Source organism: Priceomyces carsonii (assembly GCF_900007245.1).
Source record: "Priceomyces carsonii strain CBS4050 genome assembly, scaffold: Debaryomyces_carsonii_scaffold_1, whole genome shotgun sequence".
Classification (NCBI taxonomy): domain Eukaryota; kingdom Fungi; phylum Ascomycota; class Pichiomycetes; order Serinales; family Debaryomycetaceae; genus Priceomyces; species Priceomyces carsonii.
Window position 1 is genome coordinate 470,371 of NW_026946674.1, and position 15,223 is coordinate 485,593.

General features: G+C 37.3%; 7 protein-coding genes across 7 annotated transcripts in view; 6 read left to right on the forward strand and 1 right to left on the reverse strand.

Annotated features, from left to right (window-relative positions):
* PRCAT00000258001 (uncharacterized protein) overlaps positions 1-21 on the forward strand; it is a gene marked incomplete at both ends in the record, with an annotated part of 4,644 nt that extends 4,623 nt beyond the window's left edge. Inside the window, one exon of the mRNA XM_062952466.1 lies at positions 1-21. This exon is cut by the window's left edge and continues 4,623 nt beyond it. Coding sequence (XP_062807107.1) covers positions 1-21 — 21 coding nt within the window.
* A 117-nt stretch (positions 22-138) lies between these two features.
* PZF1 (Pzf1p) lies at positions 139-1,422 on the reverse strand (the record flags this gene model as incomplete). Its single annotated transcript, XM_062952477.1, has 1 exon — positions 139-1,422. One exon carries the CDS (start codon positions 1,420-1,422, stop codon positions 139-141), a length of 1,284 nt encoding a protein of 427 aa, XP_062807108.1.
* A 1,232-nt stretch (positions 1,423-2,654) lies between these two features.
* Positions 2,655-7,235, forward strand: GDB1 (bifunctional 4-alpha-glucanotransferase/amylo-alpha-1,6-glucosidase; the record flags this gene model as incomplete). The annotated part of the gene is made up of 1 exon (XM_062952488.1): positions 2,655-7,235. One exon carries the CDS (start codon positions 2,655-2,657, stop codon positions 7,233-7,235), a length of 4,581 nt encoding a protein of 1,526 aa, XP_062807109.1.
* Positions 7,236-7,460: 225 nt separating this feature from the next.
* On the forward strand, positions 7,461-9,101 carry ALD6 (Ald6p; the record flags this gene model as incomplete). The annotated part of the gene is made up of 1 exon (XM_062952499.1): positions 7,461-9,101. The coding sequence occupies one exon, from the start codon at positions 7,461-7,463 to the stop codon at positions 9,099-9,101; it is 1,641 nt and encodes a 546-aa protein (XP_062807110.1).
* A 1,005-nt stretch (positions 9,102-10,106) lies between these two features.
* On the forward strand, positions 10,107-11,078 carry HAP41 (Hap41p; the record flags this gene model as incomplete). Its single annotated transcript, XM_062952510.1, has 1 exon — positions 10,107-11,078. The coding sequence occupies one exon, from the start codon at positions 10,107-10,109 to the stop codon at positions 11,076-11,078; it is 972 nt and encodes a 323-aa protein (XP_062807111.1).
* A 527-nt stretch (positions 11,079-11,605) lies between these two features.
* Positions 11,606-13,414, forward strand: XKS1 (xylulokinase; the record flags this gene model as incomplete). The annotated part of the gene is made up of 1 exon (XM_062952521.1): positions 11,606-13,414. One exon carries the CDS (start codon positions 11,606-11,608, stop codon positions 13,412-13,414), a length of 1,809 nt encoding a protein of 602 aa, XP_062807112.1.
* A 143-nt stretch (positions 13,415-13,557) lies between these two features.
* PRCAT00000264001 (uncharacterized protein) lies at positions 13,558-15,042 on the forward strand (the record flags this gene model as incomplete). The annotated part of the gene is made up of 1 exon (XM_062952532.1): positions 13,558-15,042. The coding sequence occupies one exon, from the start codon at positions 13,558-13,560 to the stop codon at positions 15,040-15,042; it is 1,485 nt and encodes a 494-aa protein (XP_062807113.1).
* Positions 15,043-15,223: the final 181 nt, after the last annotated feature.

The window sequence follows — 15,223 nt, forward strand, 5'->3', positions numbered from 1 at the left end:
CGAAAACAAACGAAAATCTGATAGTTACGGCTCAAGTTATAGTGATAAGAGGCAGAGATATTGATTTTCAGTATACTTATAGATTTATTGAATTGTATAATATATATTATTGTAAGTTTATATCGTCACTTTGGTTCTTCATGTTTCCCCTGCGCGAAGCAGTTTAAGCTCCAGATCTATTAGGCTATCAAGTTCTAGGTCGTCGTTATCATTAAATTCATTATTTTCAACTGGAGGGTAGGTCACACACTCTTTTGGGGATCCTACAGCATTGGTTTTCAAAGAATTCAAATAGTCTTCCACTCTCTTTAAATGGGTTGTGTGCCAATCCAAATGTCTTTTAAGGTCATATTCACGACTGAATCGTCTATTACAGTTTTTTTTAGGACATTCAATTTTCCGTTTGTTGAAATTACCCAGTATTAATTCTACTATTGTGTGATTGCCACTCTTCAAAGTTGATTGTAAAGAATCGAGCGACTTTAAAGATTTATGCGAATCTCCTAATACTTCATTCTTAGCTTCGACATCAGCCTCATCAATATCAGCTGGATTAAAAGTATTCAAATCAATCTTTTTATTGTGGTTGATTGATTGACTTAATAAATTCTCTAGGTATTCTCTTTCATCAGGCTTCAACAAATCATCTGGAACATTTTTATCATGAAAAGTATTATAATGCTCTATCAAATCATTCTTCTTTGAAAATCTTCCAACATCACAATATTTACAGTTCCAAAGTTTTACCATCTTATCATTGTCATGGCTGAGCATATGTGATTTAAGACCATTTTTACCAACACAGCCCTTTCCGCAAACCTTACATTTGACTTTGGGATGTTCCGTCTTTAAATGAAGCTGTAATGCTGACCACGTTTTGAAGTTGTGAAAACAACCGTGGTGATCACACTGATATGTCGGGGAATCACTGTGGTATTTTATTGTATGCTGCGCCAAACGATAAGGTCTGCTAAAGGTTTTGTTGCAACTTTTGCAAGTCAATTTTTTTTCATGAACAGACATTACATGGTGTCGCAAGGATTGATGTTTATAAAATGACTCATTGCAGTCCTTGTATTCACACTGGAACGATCTCGTATGCGTAATTTCGTGGCGCTTAAGGTGCTGCTGAGTATTCACTCCCTTTCCACATATTGAGCAATGAAAAGGTTTACTACTTTGAGCTTCATGAGATACAAGATGTGCCTGCAAATGCGATTTCCTTAGAAAAGACTTTCCGCAGTTCAACTTGTCACACTTGAATGGACGTTCATTCGTATGAGACCTCCGATGCTGTTCTAGTAGAGACGGTTTGGAATATGCCTTCCCACATTCAGGCTGATCGCACTTGAAGGCCCTAACTCTACTTGATGATGATTCACCAACAGATGCTGTTGTTGGATCTGTGTCAATGGAGCTCATTTAACAGCTTGTGGAGGTATAGGAATATAACATTTACCTTTACAGGTTCATCTCTAAAAAAAAATAGTAACAATTTTAGGAGCCGCAGTAACCATTTACGGATTATTCTTAAATGAAAAAGTTGAGCCAGATCAATACTGAGAGAAATGCGCAAAGGATGCAAAAGTTAAGAGACAGTTAGAAACGTGAGCAACAGATATTAAAGCTCTTTCAAAAAAGCTAGGATATTTCAGTTCGATATTCTATTTCTCGCCTTTGGATATTAATAGTCGTAAAATATTCTTAAGCATTTCGTAATGGTTGACAAATAGTTTCTTGACTGCTTCTACTCGATAAGCAATAATTTTATATTTAGTTATCATTATCTTTTGAATTTGTAGACGATTTTTTCGCCAAATAAAAAACTTACAGTTTTTTAAAAGAGCGTGTGGAACAAGAAGAGAGTGCCCACAGTTAATCTTAATGGGCTAAAACGCCTCACTCAAATATCGTTTTTAAATCAAGAACTTGTCAGTAAAGTTAATAAGATTAAAACAGGCAATGTCGATAAAATTATCGCAAACAATGAATAATATGATACCACGGGTAGAGAACCGGCCACTAAATAAAGGGTTGAAAACTCACGTCGGGAAACTATGCTTATAAAAGTCAGTTAAAGTATAACACTTTACGCTTGTCAGCCTAACAGAAGTAGCAATGCAAATATGAAGGAAAACTTTGAGAATAACTATATAAGTAGTAACAAGATCAGGTACTTTATAATCTTAATTAGATTTAATGCGCTTACAGAATACGCTAAGTCTACGAAGCTTCCTTATAGAAGTTCGCTTTGCCAGATTTCGTGAAGCTTCGTTCCTCATGGCCCAATGGTCAAGGCGTCTGGCTACGATTGCGTAACCACTTCTCGGTTGGAACCAGAAGATTCCAGGTTCGACTCCTGGTGGGGAAGCTTCTTACGTTTAATTTTTTTAGAATATTCGCACACCACACAACAAATACATCTAAGTCACCAGCAAAAGTGTATCATATAAATAAACTACAAGGTCTTGAAGAATTGATAGGATAGGCCTTGCTAACTTTATTGTTACATTATGTAAGTTTATTTTCGAGCATGAAATGTGGTAACTCAATGGCACAAACAGGGCCTTCTTTTGTTACCTCCGTGTTAAGATTGCTACTCAGGATCTAGAATACTAATTACTGTACCAGAGCATTATTGAAAAAGACAAAATATGGCAAAGACTGTTCTTCTTAGGTTATCAGATGATGGTAAACCAATTGTCAATGATTCAATTACAAGTGGTATTTTATTGCTCCCATCTCTTCCTTTACCAGATAACTATAAGAATGGGGATCCTCTTTTTAACTTGATTTTTCAATTAAATGCCGCTTCTATAGTATCAAAAGAAAGTGTACTTTTAACGAACCTTCCGAAGACTGGCTCTGCGGAGTTCGAAAGATCCAATTTCACAGAGTACCCCATTGAACCTCACTTCCACGAAGATGTTTTGATTAGCATTCCAATATATAAGCCAGGCGCATTTTGCTTCTACTTACGCTACCATGATGCTGATGGCGTGCTGCGTGAGACTGATCAATACTACTTCAATGTACCTCCTAATTTGACAATCAATGAAGAATACGTTGCTTTCAACAATATCAACTTGCAATCTGTCGTCTCGAAGTGGATAGGTCCCTTAGACAAATGGAATGAATTATTTCAAGACGTATCGAAGAAGGGATACAACATGGTCCACTTTACTCCACTTCAAGAGAGAGGCGAATCAGACTCTCCTTATTCAATATTTGATCAGTTGCGCTTAGATCCTTTACTATTTGAAAATAATGAACAAGGCATTGACTTCATAAAAGAAGTATTAGCAAAAAATGACTTGTTATCTATCACTGATGTTGTATGGAACCATACAGCAAATAACTCTGAATGGTTGAAATATCATCCTGAGTCAGGATACAATCAAGAAACTGCTCCACATTTAACATCTGCTATTGAGCTAGATGACGCGTTGCTTGAGTTTTCTAGCAAATTGTCAAGTTACGATTTACCTATCGAAATTACGAATGGTGATGAATTAAATATTATTATTGAAGGAGTTTCCGAACATGTTTTGAATCCGTTAAGACTTTGGGAATACTATGTGTTTGATAAGATCAGCACTTTAAGTGAAATAAAGAAAGTTTATTTCGATCTGGGATGCCAAATCCCGCCAATCGATGTCCCACCAGAAGTCGATCGCAATGACTTGAAGCAGTTGTCATCTTTTGTTTTGAAATCATGCAACACAAACAGTAGCGTTATATTAAGAAGAAGATTTAGCAATAAATTGGATGCCACAAAATTTTTGAAGATATTACTTCATTTGGTCGATGTTTCTGAAAATAACTTTGAGGCCATATCAAGTAAGGCAAATTCAATTTTGGATGAAGTCAACTTAAATTTGTATGCAACTTACGACAGTGATGTAAGTTCAATTAAAGAGCAGTTAAAAGACCGCATACGTTACTTACGTTTGGACGAGAATGGACCTAAGCTAGGTCCTATTGATGAGAAGAATCCACTAACAGAACCTTATTTTACGAAGGTTCAAGACTTAGAAGGAAATGAGTGGTCTCTAGCAAACAACGGATGGATTTGGGGAGGTAATCCTTTAGTAGATTTTGCATCTTCCGCGTCTAAGGCATACTTGAGGAGAGAAGTGATTGTATGGCACGATTGTGTGAAATTGAGATACGGGAGAGGAATTGACGATTCGCCGTATCTTTGGAATCGTATGATTGAATATACGAAAATGTGTGCTGCCATTTTTGGGGGCTTCAGAATTGATAATTGCCATTCAACTCCTTTGCATGTTGGGGAAACATTGTTGGATGCTGCGAGATCTGTGAATAATAATTTGTATGTGGTGGCAGAGTTATTTAGCGGCTCTGAGGAAATGGATAAAATTTTCGTCGAACGGTTGGGTATCAACAGTCTTATAAGAGAAGCAATGCAGGCATGGCTGGTTTCAGAATTATCCCGCTTAGTTCACAAGCATGGTGGTAGACCCATAGGATCTTTGACTTGGTTGCCATTAGATGAACTTGCTTATCCATCCTGTAATGAGCCACAAAAAAATAAATACCCTGAGTGCTCTTCTGAACTTGAAATTCCTGTTATATTGAGTAACGAGCTTCCTCACGCATTATTTATGGATTGCACACATGATAATCAGATGCCAGCTGAAAAACGTACTGTGGAAGACACATTACCAAATGCTGCCTTGGTTGCATTTTGCTCGTCAGCAATTGGATCTGTAATGGGCTATGACGAAATGTATCCTAAGCTACTAGATGTTGTCGGTGAAAAGAGACAATATACTTATGGCACTAATGGAATTGGAAAAGTAAAGCTGCAGTTGCATGCTATCCGCCACTCTCTTGCTCTGGAAAGTAAAGATTCCGCTAAAGAAAACGAAATGTATATCCATCATGAAGATCAGTATATCAATATTCAACGTTATAATTCTAGAACAGGAAAAGGATGGCTTTTAATTGCAAGAACGAAATTTAGTGAGGACGTCCCTGAACAGATTCTCTCTCCTGTCCGTCTTGGTGGAACACATGTCAAATGTGAATCCTGTTATACGTTAAAAAAAACTGGAGAGTACAAATATGATAATCAATACTTGACAGGAGTTCCTGTTAGAGTTGAAGAGCTTGACCAGCCCAAAGTCTTTTTAGATGGAAATGATTCTGTAATTCAAGTGGGAAAAGATTTTATTCCTGGGTCAATTGCACTTTTTTCGACATTTATTCCTGGTGTTGACTTATCGTTGGATAAATATGTCAAGGACGGTGCGGTAGAGGCTTCAAAAGGTTTGGATTTGTATGATTTGAATGTAATTCTTTATCGTTGTGAACAGGAAGAACGTGACGCTAGCAATGGTGCTGATGGGACATATACTATTCCTGGAGTTGGACCTTTAGTATTTGCAGGCTTGCAAGGATGGGTTTCTGTGTTGAAAAGTGTCATTTGGGAAAATAAACTTGGCGACCCTATCTGTGATCATTTACGAGAAGGTGAATGGGCGCTTGATTACGTCGTAGATCGTTTGAACAAATATCTGGCCTCTTCAGACCCTTTAAAACAATTCCATGATTGGCTTAAAGATCGAATTACCGCCATTCGAGTTGCTCCCTATTTCCTTCGTCCTCATTATTTTGCACTTGTAATAGGAGTGGCCTATGAAGCTGCTCGCTTCAGAGCTTTAAGACACTTCAGCAAGGAAATACAAAATGCAACTAACTTCGTTCAATCAATGGCTCTAACCTCTGTACAGATGGTTGGTAGAATGAATAATACTTCGTTGAAAGCCTTCGAGCAAGTTCCATGTATTGCTGCTGGCTTGCCACATTTCAGTAACGACTATATGAGATGTTGGGGAAGAGATGTTTTTATTTCTTTCAGAGGTCTTTTGATAGTCACAGGAAGATTTGAAGACGCTAAGAATCATATTCTCGGATTTGCCCAGACTTTGAAGCACGGTTTGATACCAAATCTTCTTGATGCTGGTAGAAATCCGCGTTATAATGCTAGAGATGCTGCTTGGTTTTTTATCCAAGCTGTAAAGGAATATGTCATACATGCGAAAGATGGGGCTTCGATTTTGGATGAGAAAGTAAAGAGAAGATTTCCCTTGGATGATAGGTATATTCGTTATGATGATAAAGAAGCATTCAGTTACAAGTCTTCCATCAGGGACATAATTTTTGAAATATTAGCTCGTCACGCAAAGGGTATCAAATTTCGCGAAGCAAATGCTGGGCCTAATTTAGACTCGCAAATGTCAGATGAGGGATTCAATGTTGAAGTCTATATTGATTGGTCGACAGGCTTTGTTCATGGGGGTTCACAGTATAATTGTGGAACGTGGATGGATAAAATGGGAGAAAGTGAAAAGGCCGGGTCTAAGGGAGTTCCTGGTACCCCGAGAGATGGGGCAGCTATTGAGCTCCAAGGGTTATTGAAGAGCAGCTTAGGATTCGTTAGATTTTTGAATTCGAAAGGCTTGTTCAAATACACTGAAGTCAGTAGGTCAGATGGCTCAAAGATCTCTTTTGCCACCTGGGAAAAGTTAATCCAAGACAATTTTGAGAAACACTTTTATATTCCTCTTGATTCACTGGACGATAAAGATTATAAAATCGATCCCTCTCTTGTGAACAGAAGAGGAATCTATAAAGACTTATATAAAACAGGGAAACCTTATGAAGATTATCAATTGAGACCAAATTTTGCTATAGCGATGGTAGTAGCTCCAGAGTTGTTCAGCATCTCGAAGGCTGTTTCAGCTCTTAGTGTAGCTGATACTGCTATACGTGGAAAAGTTGGAATGAAAACACTTGACCCCAGCGACTGGAACTACAGACCGTATTACAATAACGGTGAAGATAGTACAGACTTTGCGACATCGAAGGGAAGAAATTATCATCAGGGACCGGAGTGGGTTTGGTGTACAGGATATTTTCTTCGGGCATTTTCTTTGTTTCATTACTTACAAACTAAGCAAGCTAAAAGTGAATCCTGGAGTAAAATCAAGACAGATCTTAATGAAAGGCTACAGGGAAATGTTAGTTGGATTCGTGAGAGTCCTTGGGCCGGGTTAACTGAACTAACAAATAAAGATGGTGAATTTTGTTATGATTCTAGTCCGACTCAGGCTTGGAGTACTTCATGTCTCCTTGATTTATATTATGATATCTGGAACGATGATTGCTATAAAGATGCGGTGCAGAGTAGCGCCGGATGTAGTTAGACTTTTGCTTTTTAATAGATATATAAAAATCCTTAGATTCAAAACAATAGTTTTATTCGCATATTCTAAGTTTTGGCGATATGTCCTACCACATGATTCTGCTAGCTTCGCGTGCAAGTACCAAATATGGGGTAGTACTTAAAGCGGGTTCAACATCCCGATACATTGAATAGTATATTTAAAGATCTTTTCAGCTAGTCATATCGGAAAATAACACTTTTGAATATGATGCAACGTGTTAAAATCTTGAAACCTTTGATTAAGAATTACAGGGCTCTTCAATTTAGATATCTTTCAGGATTGTCTTTAAATTCGAGCCTTCAATCTTACCCCACAAATCACACTTCGCAGAACCAGGAACCATATGTTACACCAAGTTTTGTCAATAATCAATTCTTTAAGTCGCAATCTAAAGAGTGGTTTGAAATAAATGATCCAGCAACGAATTATGTTGTTCTGAAGGTTCCGCAATCCACGCCTTCAGAATTGGATGAAGCGATCAGCGCAGCGGAGAAGGCTTTTCCAACATGGAAAGAATATTCTGTAATTAAAAGACAGGGTATTGCGTTCAAGTTTGTACAACTTCTTAGAGAAAATATGGATAGAATTGCTTCTGTTATAGTCTTAGAACAAGGTAAAACGTTTCAGGATGCAAGAGGAGATGTCTTGAGAGGTTTACAAGTGGCAGAAGCAGCTTGCAATATCACTAATGATATTAAAGGAGAGACCCTAGAAGTTGCAACTGATATGGAAACTAAGATGATAAGAGAACCATTGGGAGTTATTGGGTCCATTTGTCCCTTTAATTTTCCAGCTATGGTTCCTTTATGGTCTTTACCGTTGGTTCTTGTCACTGGAAATACTGCTGTCATTAAGCCGTCAGAACGTGTTCCTGGTGCTGCTATGATAATTGCGGAATTAGTCGCCAAATCAGGAGTCCCACCAGGAGTTCTTAATATAGTTCATGGAAAGCATCCAACCGTAAATAAAATAATCGAGGATCCTAGAATTAAGGCCCTTACATTTGTTGGCGGAGACAAAGCCGGAAAATATATCTATGAAAAAGGGACTTCTTTAGGTAAGAGAGTACAAGCTAACTTGGGTGCAAAGAATCATTTGATTGTGTTACCGGATGCGGACAAACATCAATTCATCAACGCATTGAATGGTGCTGCTTTTGGAGCTGCTGGCCAAAGATGTATGGCGATTTCTGTTTTAATTGCAGTTGGAAAGACAAAAGAATGGTTGCCAGAAATTGTGAGGGATGCTGCGAAACTAAATGTTGGGAGCGGATTTGACCCCAATACTGATCTTGGGCCCATGATTAACCCCAGTAGCTTGGAAAAAGCAAATCAAATTATACAAGATTCAGAAAAAGCTGGCGCCCATGTTTTACTTGATGGTAGAGGGTACACTCCGCTAGATGAGAGATTTGAAAAAGGTAATTTTTTGGGCCCCACCATATTGACGAATGTCAAGCCTGGGATCAGGGCTTATGATGAAGAGATTTTCGGGCCTGTATTATCTGTCGTTGAACTTGAAACTCTTGACGAAGCAATTGATCTCGTGAATAAAAATAAATACGGTAACGGAGTTTCTCTTTTTACGTCTTCTGGAGCATGCGCTAATCGCTTTACAAAAAATATCGAATGTGGCCAAGTTGGAGTTAATGTTCCGATTCCTGTACCCTTACCTATGTTCTCTTTCACAGGATCGAAGGGTTCTTTCTTGGGCGATTTGAATTTTTACGGAAAGAGTGGCATCTTATTCTTGACAAAGCCAAAAACAATCACTTCACTTTGGAAAGACAACTTGATTGACGATAAGATTTTAAAGCCTTCTACATCAATGCCAATCCACCTGTGAAAGACTTCTTCATGAAAGATTTTCAACTTTAACTCTCCCGGTAAGTATTTATGTAGATAATTATTGAGTTATACTCAGGTGAATATACACTTCGTATCATATTTCTTAGGCGCTGTAACTGTGCATGCAATACAGCCATCAACATTTGAATACAGGAGGCTGAACTTTCGCGATCGGCAGAAATATTCTATCGGAGTTTTGGAATAAATAATCTATAATTGCACCAAAACCCGGGTACTCATTTAAGTTTCTATGCGCTAGGCACGGCACGGTAAAGACACGGTAGCAACATACACAAAGTATGTATACTCAGGGATATGTCCTCAACGTAGACTCTAATATTCCAATCTGTGATTTTATAACCTGAATTATAACTCTTAGATCACACATGTGCCTAGACTACATAAGTCTTACTCTACAACTGCTTCCGCGATTCAATAGTGCAACATAAGAAGCAAACAATCGAAAGTTTGGGGTAGAGTATTGTTTAACCCTGAAAGGAGATTAGTATCCCAACCCTTGGTACTGGCTAGATGTTTCCCGGGGGTCGCACTGTATGCACACCACATATATTTCGAGGATAAACTCACCCCTGAGAGCAAGCTCAAAAGAGCAATAGCAATCCATGAGATATGGTAAAAGCTAAAGTTAGATGCCTCATGCCAAAGAAATCATCGACAAATAGCTTCTTGTAATGTAGTACCTTGAATAAGTTTCTCGCTTTTCACAAGGTGTTTGTACCATCTGGACTTAAGGCGGTCGGGTCTCGGATGCGTAGTGTTTCCAGCAAGACAATGCTCGCGGAAGTTGCTTACCGTGCCCAATTAGTGAAAGCTAAATTTGTATTACTCTCAATTCGAACAGAATCCGAGACTATCCGTAATAAAGACTTATATTTATATTTTGCGATGGATCTTTCGTTCCTAAATCATTTATTTAATCATTTCACAGTCGGCTATGAACCATGAGTGGTAAGTAGAATTAAAAAACACTAGATCGTATGGAATGGATAGCTTGCTAACAACTACAGCTAATGGACCAATATCTGTGAAAACATCGAGAGAATGGGTGCTACCACCACGGCCAAAGCCGGGGAGAAAACCTACTGAAGTACCGAAAAATAGGAAAAGAAAATTGGCCCAAAAGCCGGCCTCTAAATTAATTCCTAGTAACAGTCCAATGGCAGCTAACAACAGTAACAGCTGGTGTGCTTCTAGTAATAATAATAATAGTAATAACAATAGTAATAAAAGTAGAAATCATAATAACAGTACTAGTCAATTAATGAGAACCGAAAACTGTCAGAAGGAATGCAACCTAGGAGCCACTACAATTGAAAAAAACATCGAAGTTATCGAAAGAGAGAATGGCCAACTAAAGAATCATTTGTTGTCTTTGATCCATGATTACAAGAGCTTGAAAAATATGGTCTTGAATAAACCTTCGCATCCTGTACAAGTAGAGTACGATGGTATAAGTGGCGCCAGAAAAAGAGCATTCGCTGAATTAAATGATCCGATGAATGAATTGATTACTGATATGAATGAGCTATCTCATGATACTCCAGCTTTTGATGACAGCGAAGCTTCGCCAGAGGCAGAAGACTTCTTGAGTTTTATTGACTATGATCGTGTATCTGATCATGAGTTAGAGGAAGACGATGAGCTTATTGACAGTCCGGCATTGTCAAGGACTACTTCTCCTTCATCCGATACAGAAAATTCTTTAATGTCGTCATTGACAAGGTCAACAACTGTTTCGACTTATAATTCTAACATTGAGAGGAAGAATTTTAAATTTCATGATTTGCCAGTCTATTCTAATGAAGATTATACGTTTACGTTTGACCAAGAGTCCAATAAAAAGTATATGTCTATAATAGAAGAGGACAAGTACAATATGGTCACAGATTTTCTCGAGGAAAAACTAATCAGTAACGACTTAAATTATTATGAGCTGCAGCAACAAAATATATAAAGTATCGATTGTGCCAGACTAGTCACAATGTACACAAAGTATAACTAATGAATTTACGCTTTATTTATTTTATAAATACTCGCAACTACTTGTATAGTACCTTGTACGTCTCAGAACTAAGTGAAGGGAATTCTTGTCTTCCAAGGTTCTTTTGAAAAAATAATCTCGAGTTATCTAATTCTCGACGAAAGTCCTTCCGAACCGTCGTCATGTTTCTTTTTCCGAGCATAATTGCTTAACGCGCCTAAATAATTTTCAAGCTTGTTGTCAACTAACGGTTTAGCCCCCAATGGATCTATCTATATTCGAATTTCCAATTGATTTTACGGGTCAGAAGTTGGTTGAGAAACACCTTAGAACGTTTCTCATCTTTAATACCATTGATTCTACTGTGATCGGATTTTGCTTTCAAGATATCAAACTAGTTGTTGTTAGTTTTATCATTCATTTTATCATCGCACTAGTGGTTGTATTACCCCCTTGGCCAATCTATAACAGAAATCCTATTAACTGGCTAGAAGTTAAATATGAGTGATTACTTCTTAGGGTTTGATTTATCTACTCAACAGTTAAAAATTATTGTCGCTGACGAAAAGCTAAATCATTTGGACACTTTTCATGTTGAGTTCGATGAAGTTTTCAAAAATAAGTATGGGGTCGAAAAGGGGGTATATATCAATGGTGAAGAGGTTCTAAGTCCCGTTGCTATGTGGTTGGATTCGATTGATTATGTTCTTGGTCAAATGAAGGAGAAAGGTTTTGATTTCAGCAAAGTTAGGGGTATAAGTGGATCGGGGCAACAACATGGCTCAGTGTACTGGTCTGAAAGTGCTCCGAAACTTTTATCAAATTTGAATTCTAGTCAGGATCTTGCTAGTCAATTGAATGATGCATTGGCAATTCCAACTTCACCAAACTGGCAAGATCATTCCACAGGTAAAGAGATCAAAGACTTTGAAAAGGTTGCAGGAGGCGCAGACAAGTTGGCTGAACTTACGGGCTCAAGGGCTCATTATAGATTCACTGGCTTGCAAATCAGAAAAATTGCAACACGAAAGGATCCTGAAAACTACAAAAAGACTTTTAGAATATCATTGGTTTCTAGCTTTGTTGCCAGTATTTTATTAGGAAAAATAGCGAATATTGAACAAGCCGAGGCATGTGGGATGAACCTTTATGATATTTCCGAAGGGAAGTTTGATGAGCATCTCTTGGCAGTTGCTGCGGGTACGCATCTGAGTTTAGATAACGTTTCCGAGGCTGAATCATTGAAGGGAGTGACTCAGTTAAAGAAAAAGCTTGGAGATATTAAACCAATTTCATATCAGAGCCTGGGTAACATATCTTCTTATTTCGTCGAAAAATATGGTTTCAACAAAGATACTAGGATATATTCCTTTACAGGTGATAATTTGGCCACTATAATATCTCTTCCATTACAACCGAATGACTGTTTGATTTCATTGGGCACATCTACTACTGTTCTAATTGTAACAAAAAATTTCAAGCCATCTTCTCAGTATCATCTCTTTGATCATCCTACTATGCCAGGGCACTACATGGGCATGATCTGCTATTGTAATGGTGCCTTAGCGAGAGAGAATGTACGGAATGAATTAAACAAAAAGCTTAATCTTCCGAAAAACTCATGGGATAAATTTGATGAAATCTTAGATAAGTCATCGGAATTCAACGAGAGTCTAGGAATATACTTTCCTCTTGGCGAAATAGTACCAAATGCATCAGCGCAAATCAAAAGATCAAGGGTAGATGAGAATGGTAACGTTGTTGATGTGAAAAAGTGGGATGTTGAAAATGACGTCACTTCGATTGTGGAGTCCCAGTCGTTGAGCTGTCGTTTAAGAACAGGTCCAATGTTGAGTGAAAACAATAGTCTAACCTCTGGCCATTCAAAGTCCGAGGCTAAACATTTTCAAGACATTTATTCTCGATTACATGAACGATTCGGTGATCTCTATACAGATGGCAAGAAACAAACACTCGAGTCTTTGATTGCTCGTCCAAATAAATGCTTCTATGTCGGTGGTGCGTCTAAAAATACTTCCATCATTAAAAAAATGGGATCAATACTTGGTGCCCTTAATGGAAACTTCAAAGTTGAAATACCTAATGCATGTGCTCTTGGTGGTGCCTACAAAGCTAGTTGGAGTCGCAAGTGTGAAAATGAAGGGCGATGGATAAAGTACGAAGACTATATTGAGAATCTTTTTAACTATAAGGATTTTGACTCTTTTAAGGTCAAGGATAATTGGGAGAACTATTTTGATGGCGTTGGATTGTTAGCAGAGATGGAGTCGAAACTTATACATGATTGACTCAGCGTAACTTACGTAGATATTTGTATCTATAAATGTAGACTTAGACATATTTTAATTTGATTCAAATTTGTGTTTTATTTTTGGAAAAGAAAAATCTGAATAGAAGACATCAGATATCTTTCATTAAATTTTATTATAATATGCTTCTGGGGAAGTTAATTCGCCCAGTATCTTTTCGGAGGGTGATACATGTAAGATTTGTATCATCATTGTTGAAAAAGGACCCTCATGCTACGACTTTAAATCAAGTCAAAGAAATTTTACTGGAAGCATCAAAAAAAGATGATTGTCACTTGAGCAATCTTATAAAGCACTTTCACAAGAGCAATAACAGTCAAAGGGATGAAATAATGAACGAGCTTGTGAGTAACGCCTCTAATTTTTCGATTTACTTCAAAATCAAGGACTTGAAATTACCCACTGAATCATTACTCAAACTTATGAAACTAAATCCAGAGAGAGTATTTGAAAATTGGGATTTGCTAGAAATCAATTCCGCTAATAAAGATGATCCTGTGTTATTACTCAAGACATTAGAGAGCATTGCGACAAATCTTGATAGAAAAGAGGAAGATCTGTCCCCGAGCATTGTAAACTTATCGAGAGTTTTATATCTTTTAACAAAAGTTAATATTAATGATGTCCAGTTCAGTGTTTGGACATCTTTGATTGACTTCGTCAAAAATAAGGATTTTGAATCAATTTTAAATATTATAGACCTACCTGATAACTACTTACTTGAGACGTTAGAAAGTGATAAAATTTCTGGCAATAAATTACTTACGTTTGTCTTGTTCCAGAAACTTTTTAAAAAGAATCCTGAATTGATTTCTAAACACCTTTTTCTTAAAGCTGTTGATACCTTCGACAGAATTCAAGCGAAAGACTTGTTGGTTTACAACGAGGGCCAATCAAAAAGATTTGATGATCTTATCATCTTATGTAAAAAGTTGGGAATATTAATCAAATTTGAACCTTTAGATGACTTGCTTCGTTCTAAAATTGTTCATTATATTGATATCAATAAGCTAGATCATGGTGATTCAATTGAAAGCTTGATGCTCAGATTGAAAGTAATAGAATTCTACAGCATGACATCGAACGATATTAATAAAGCTCTAAAAAAGTTTCATCACTATCAGGTGCATGAAAAGTGGGGCTTTGAACTCGTTGAGCAAAAGCTTATAATAGCTTATTGCTACCAAGCCATTAGAGAGGACAAGGTCTATAATTTGAAGATCGCAGAGACTCTAATGCAGCAGGAAGTTCCTATACGTCAGATCCAAGGTATGATATTGGCGAAAGCCAATTTTGATCTAAACGACGCGCTTCAGCTCTACAATGACTATATTCCTGTTGTTTCAAAACAAGTAAATGAAACTACGAAGAGATCTTCCTCTGGTTTGCTTGTTGAAGCGGTGGTATTAAGTTTCTTGTACAAAGAAGACAGAGAATTTGCATCATTAGTTCTCGATAAGTCCATTGAAAACGGAATTATCTCTGACGAAACTGAGATTCGCGCAATTAAATCATTACTCAAAGTATATAGTGATTCACACCTTGGTTCTGGTCTGGTGCTGTCCAACATGAAAGAATATGTGTTACGATATCTTAAATCTTTATAACATATATATTTGTCTTCCAAAATATAACTTCATCCTGCATATACAGTATATGGTTCAGTCATCTTTGTCAATGTTAAGACGGCTGACTGAGTCACATTCAGCCCATAAATGAAAAAATTTACAAAAGACATAGTTTAAATTTAGACTAATTAAATAATAAGAGACAATGTCAGAGCCAGTC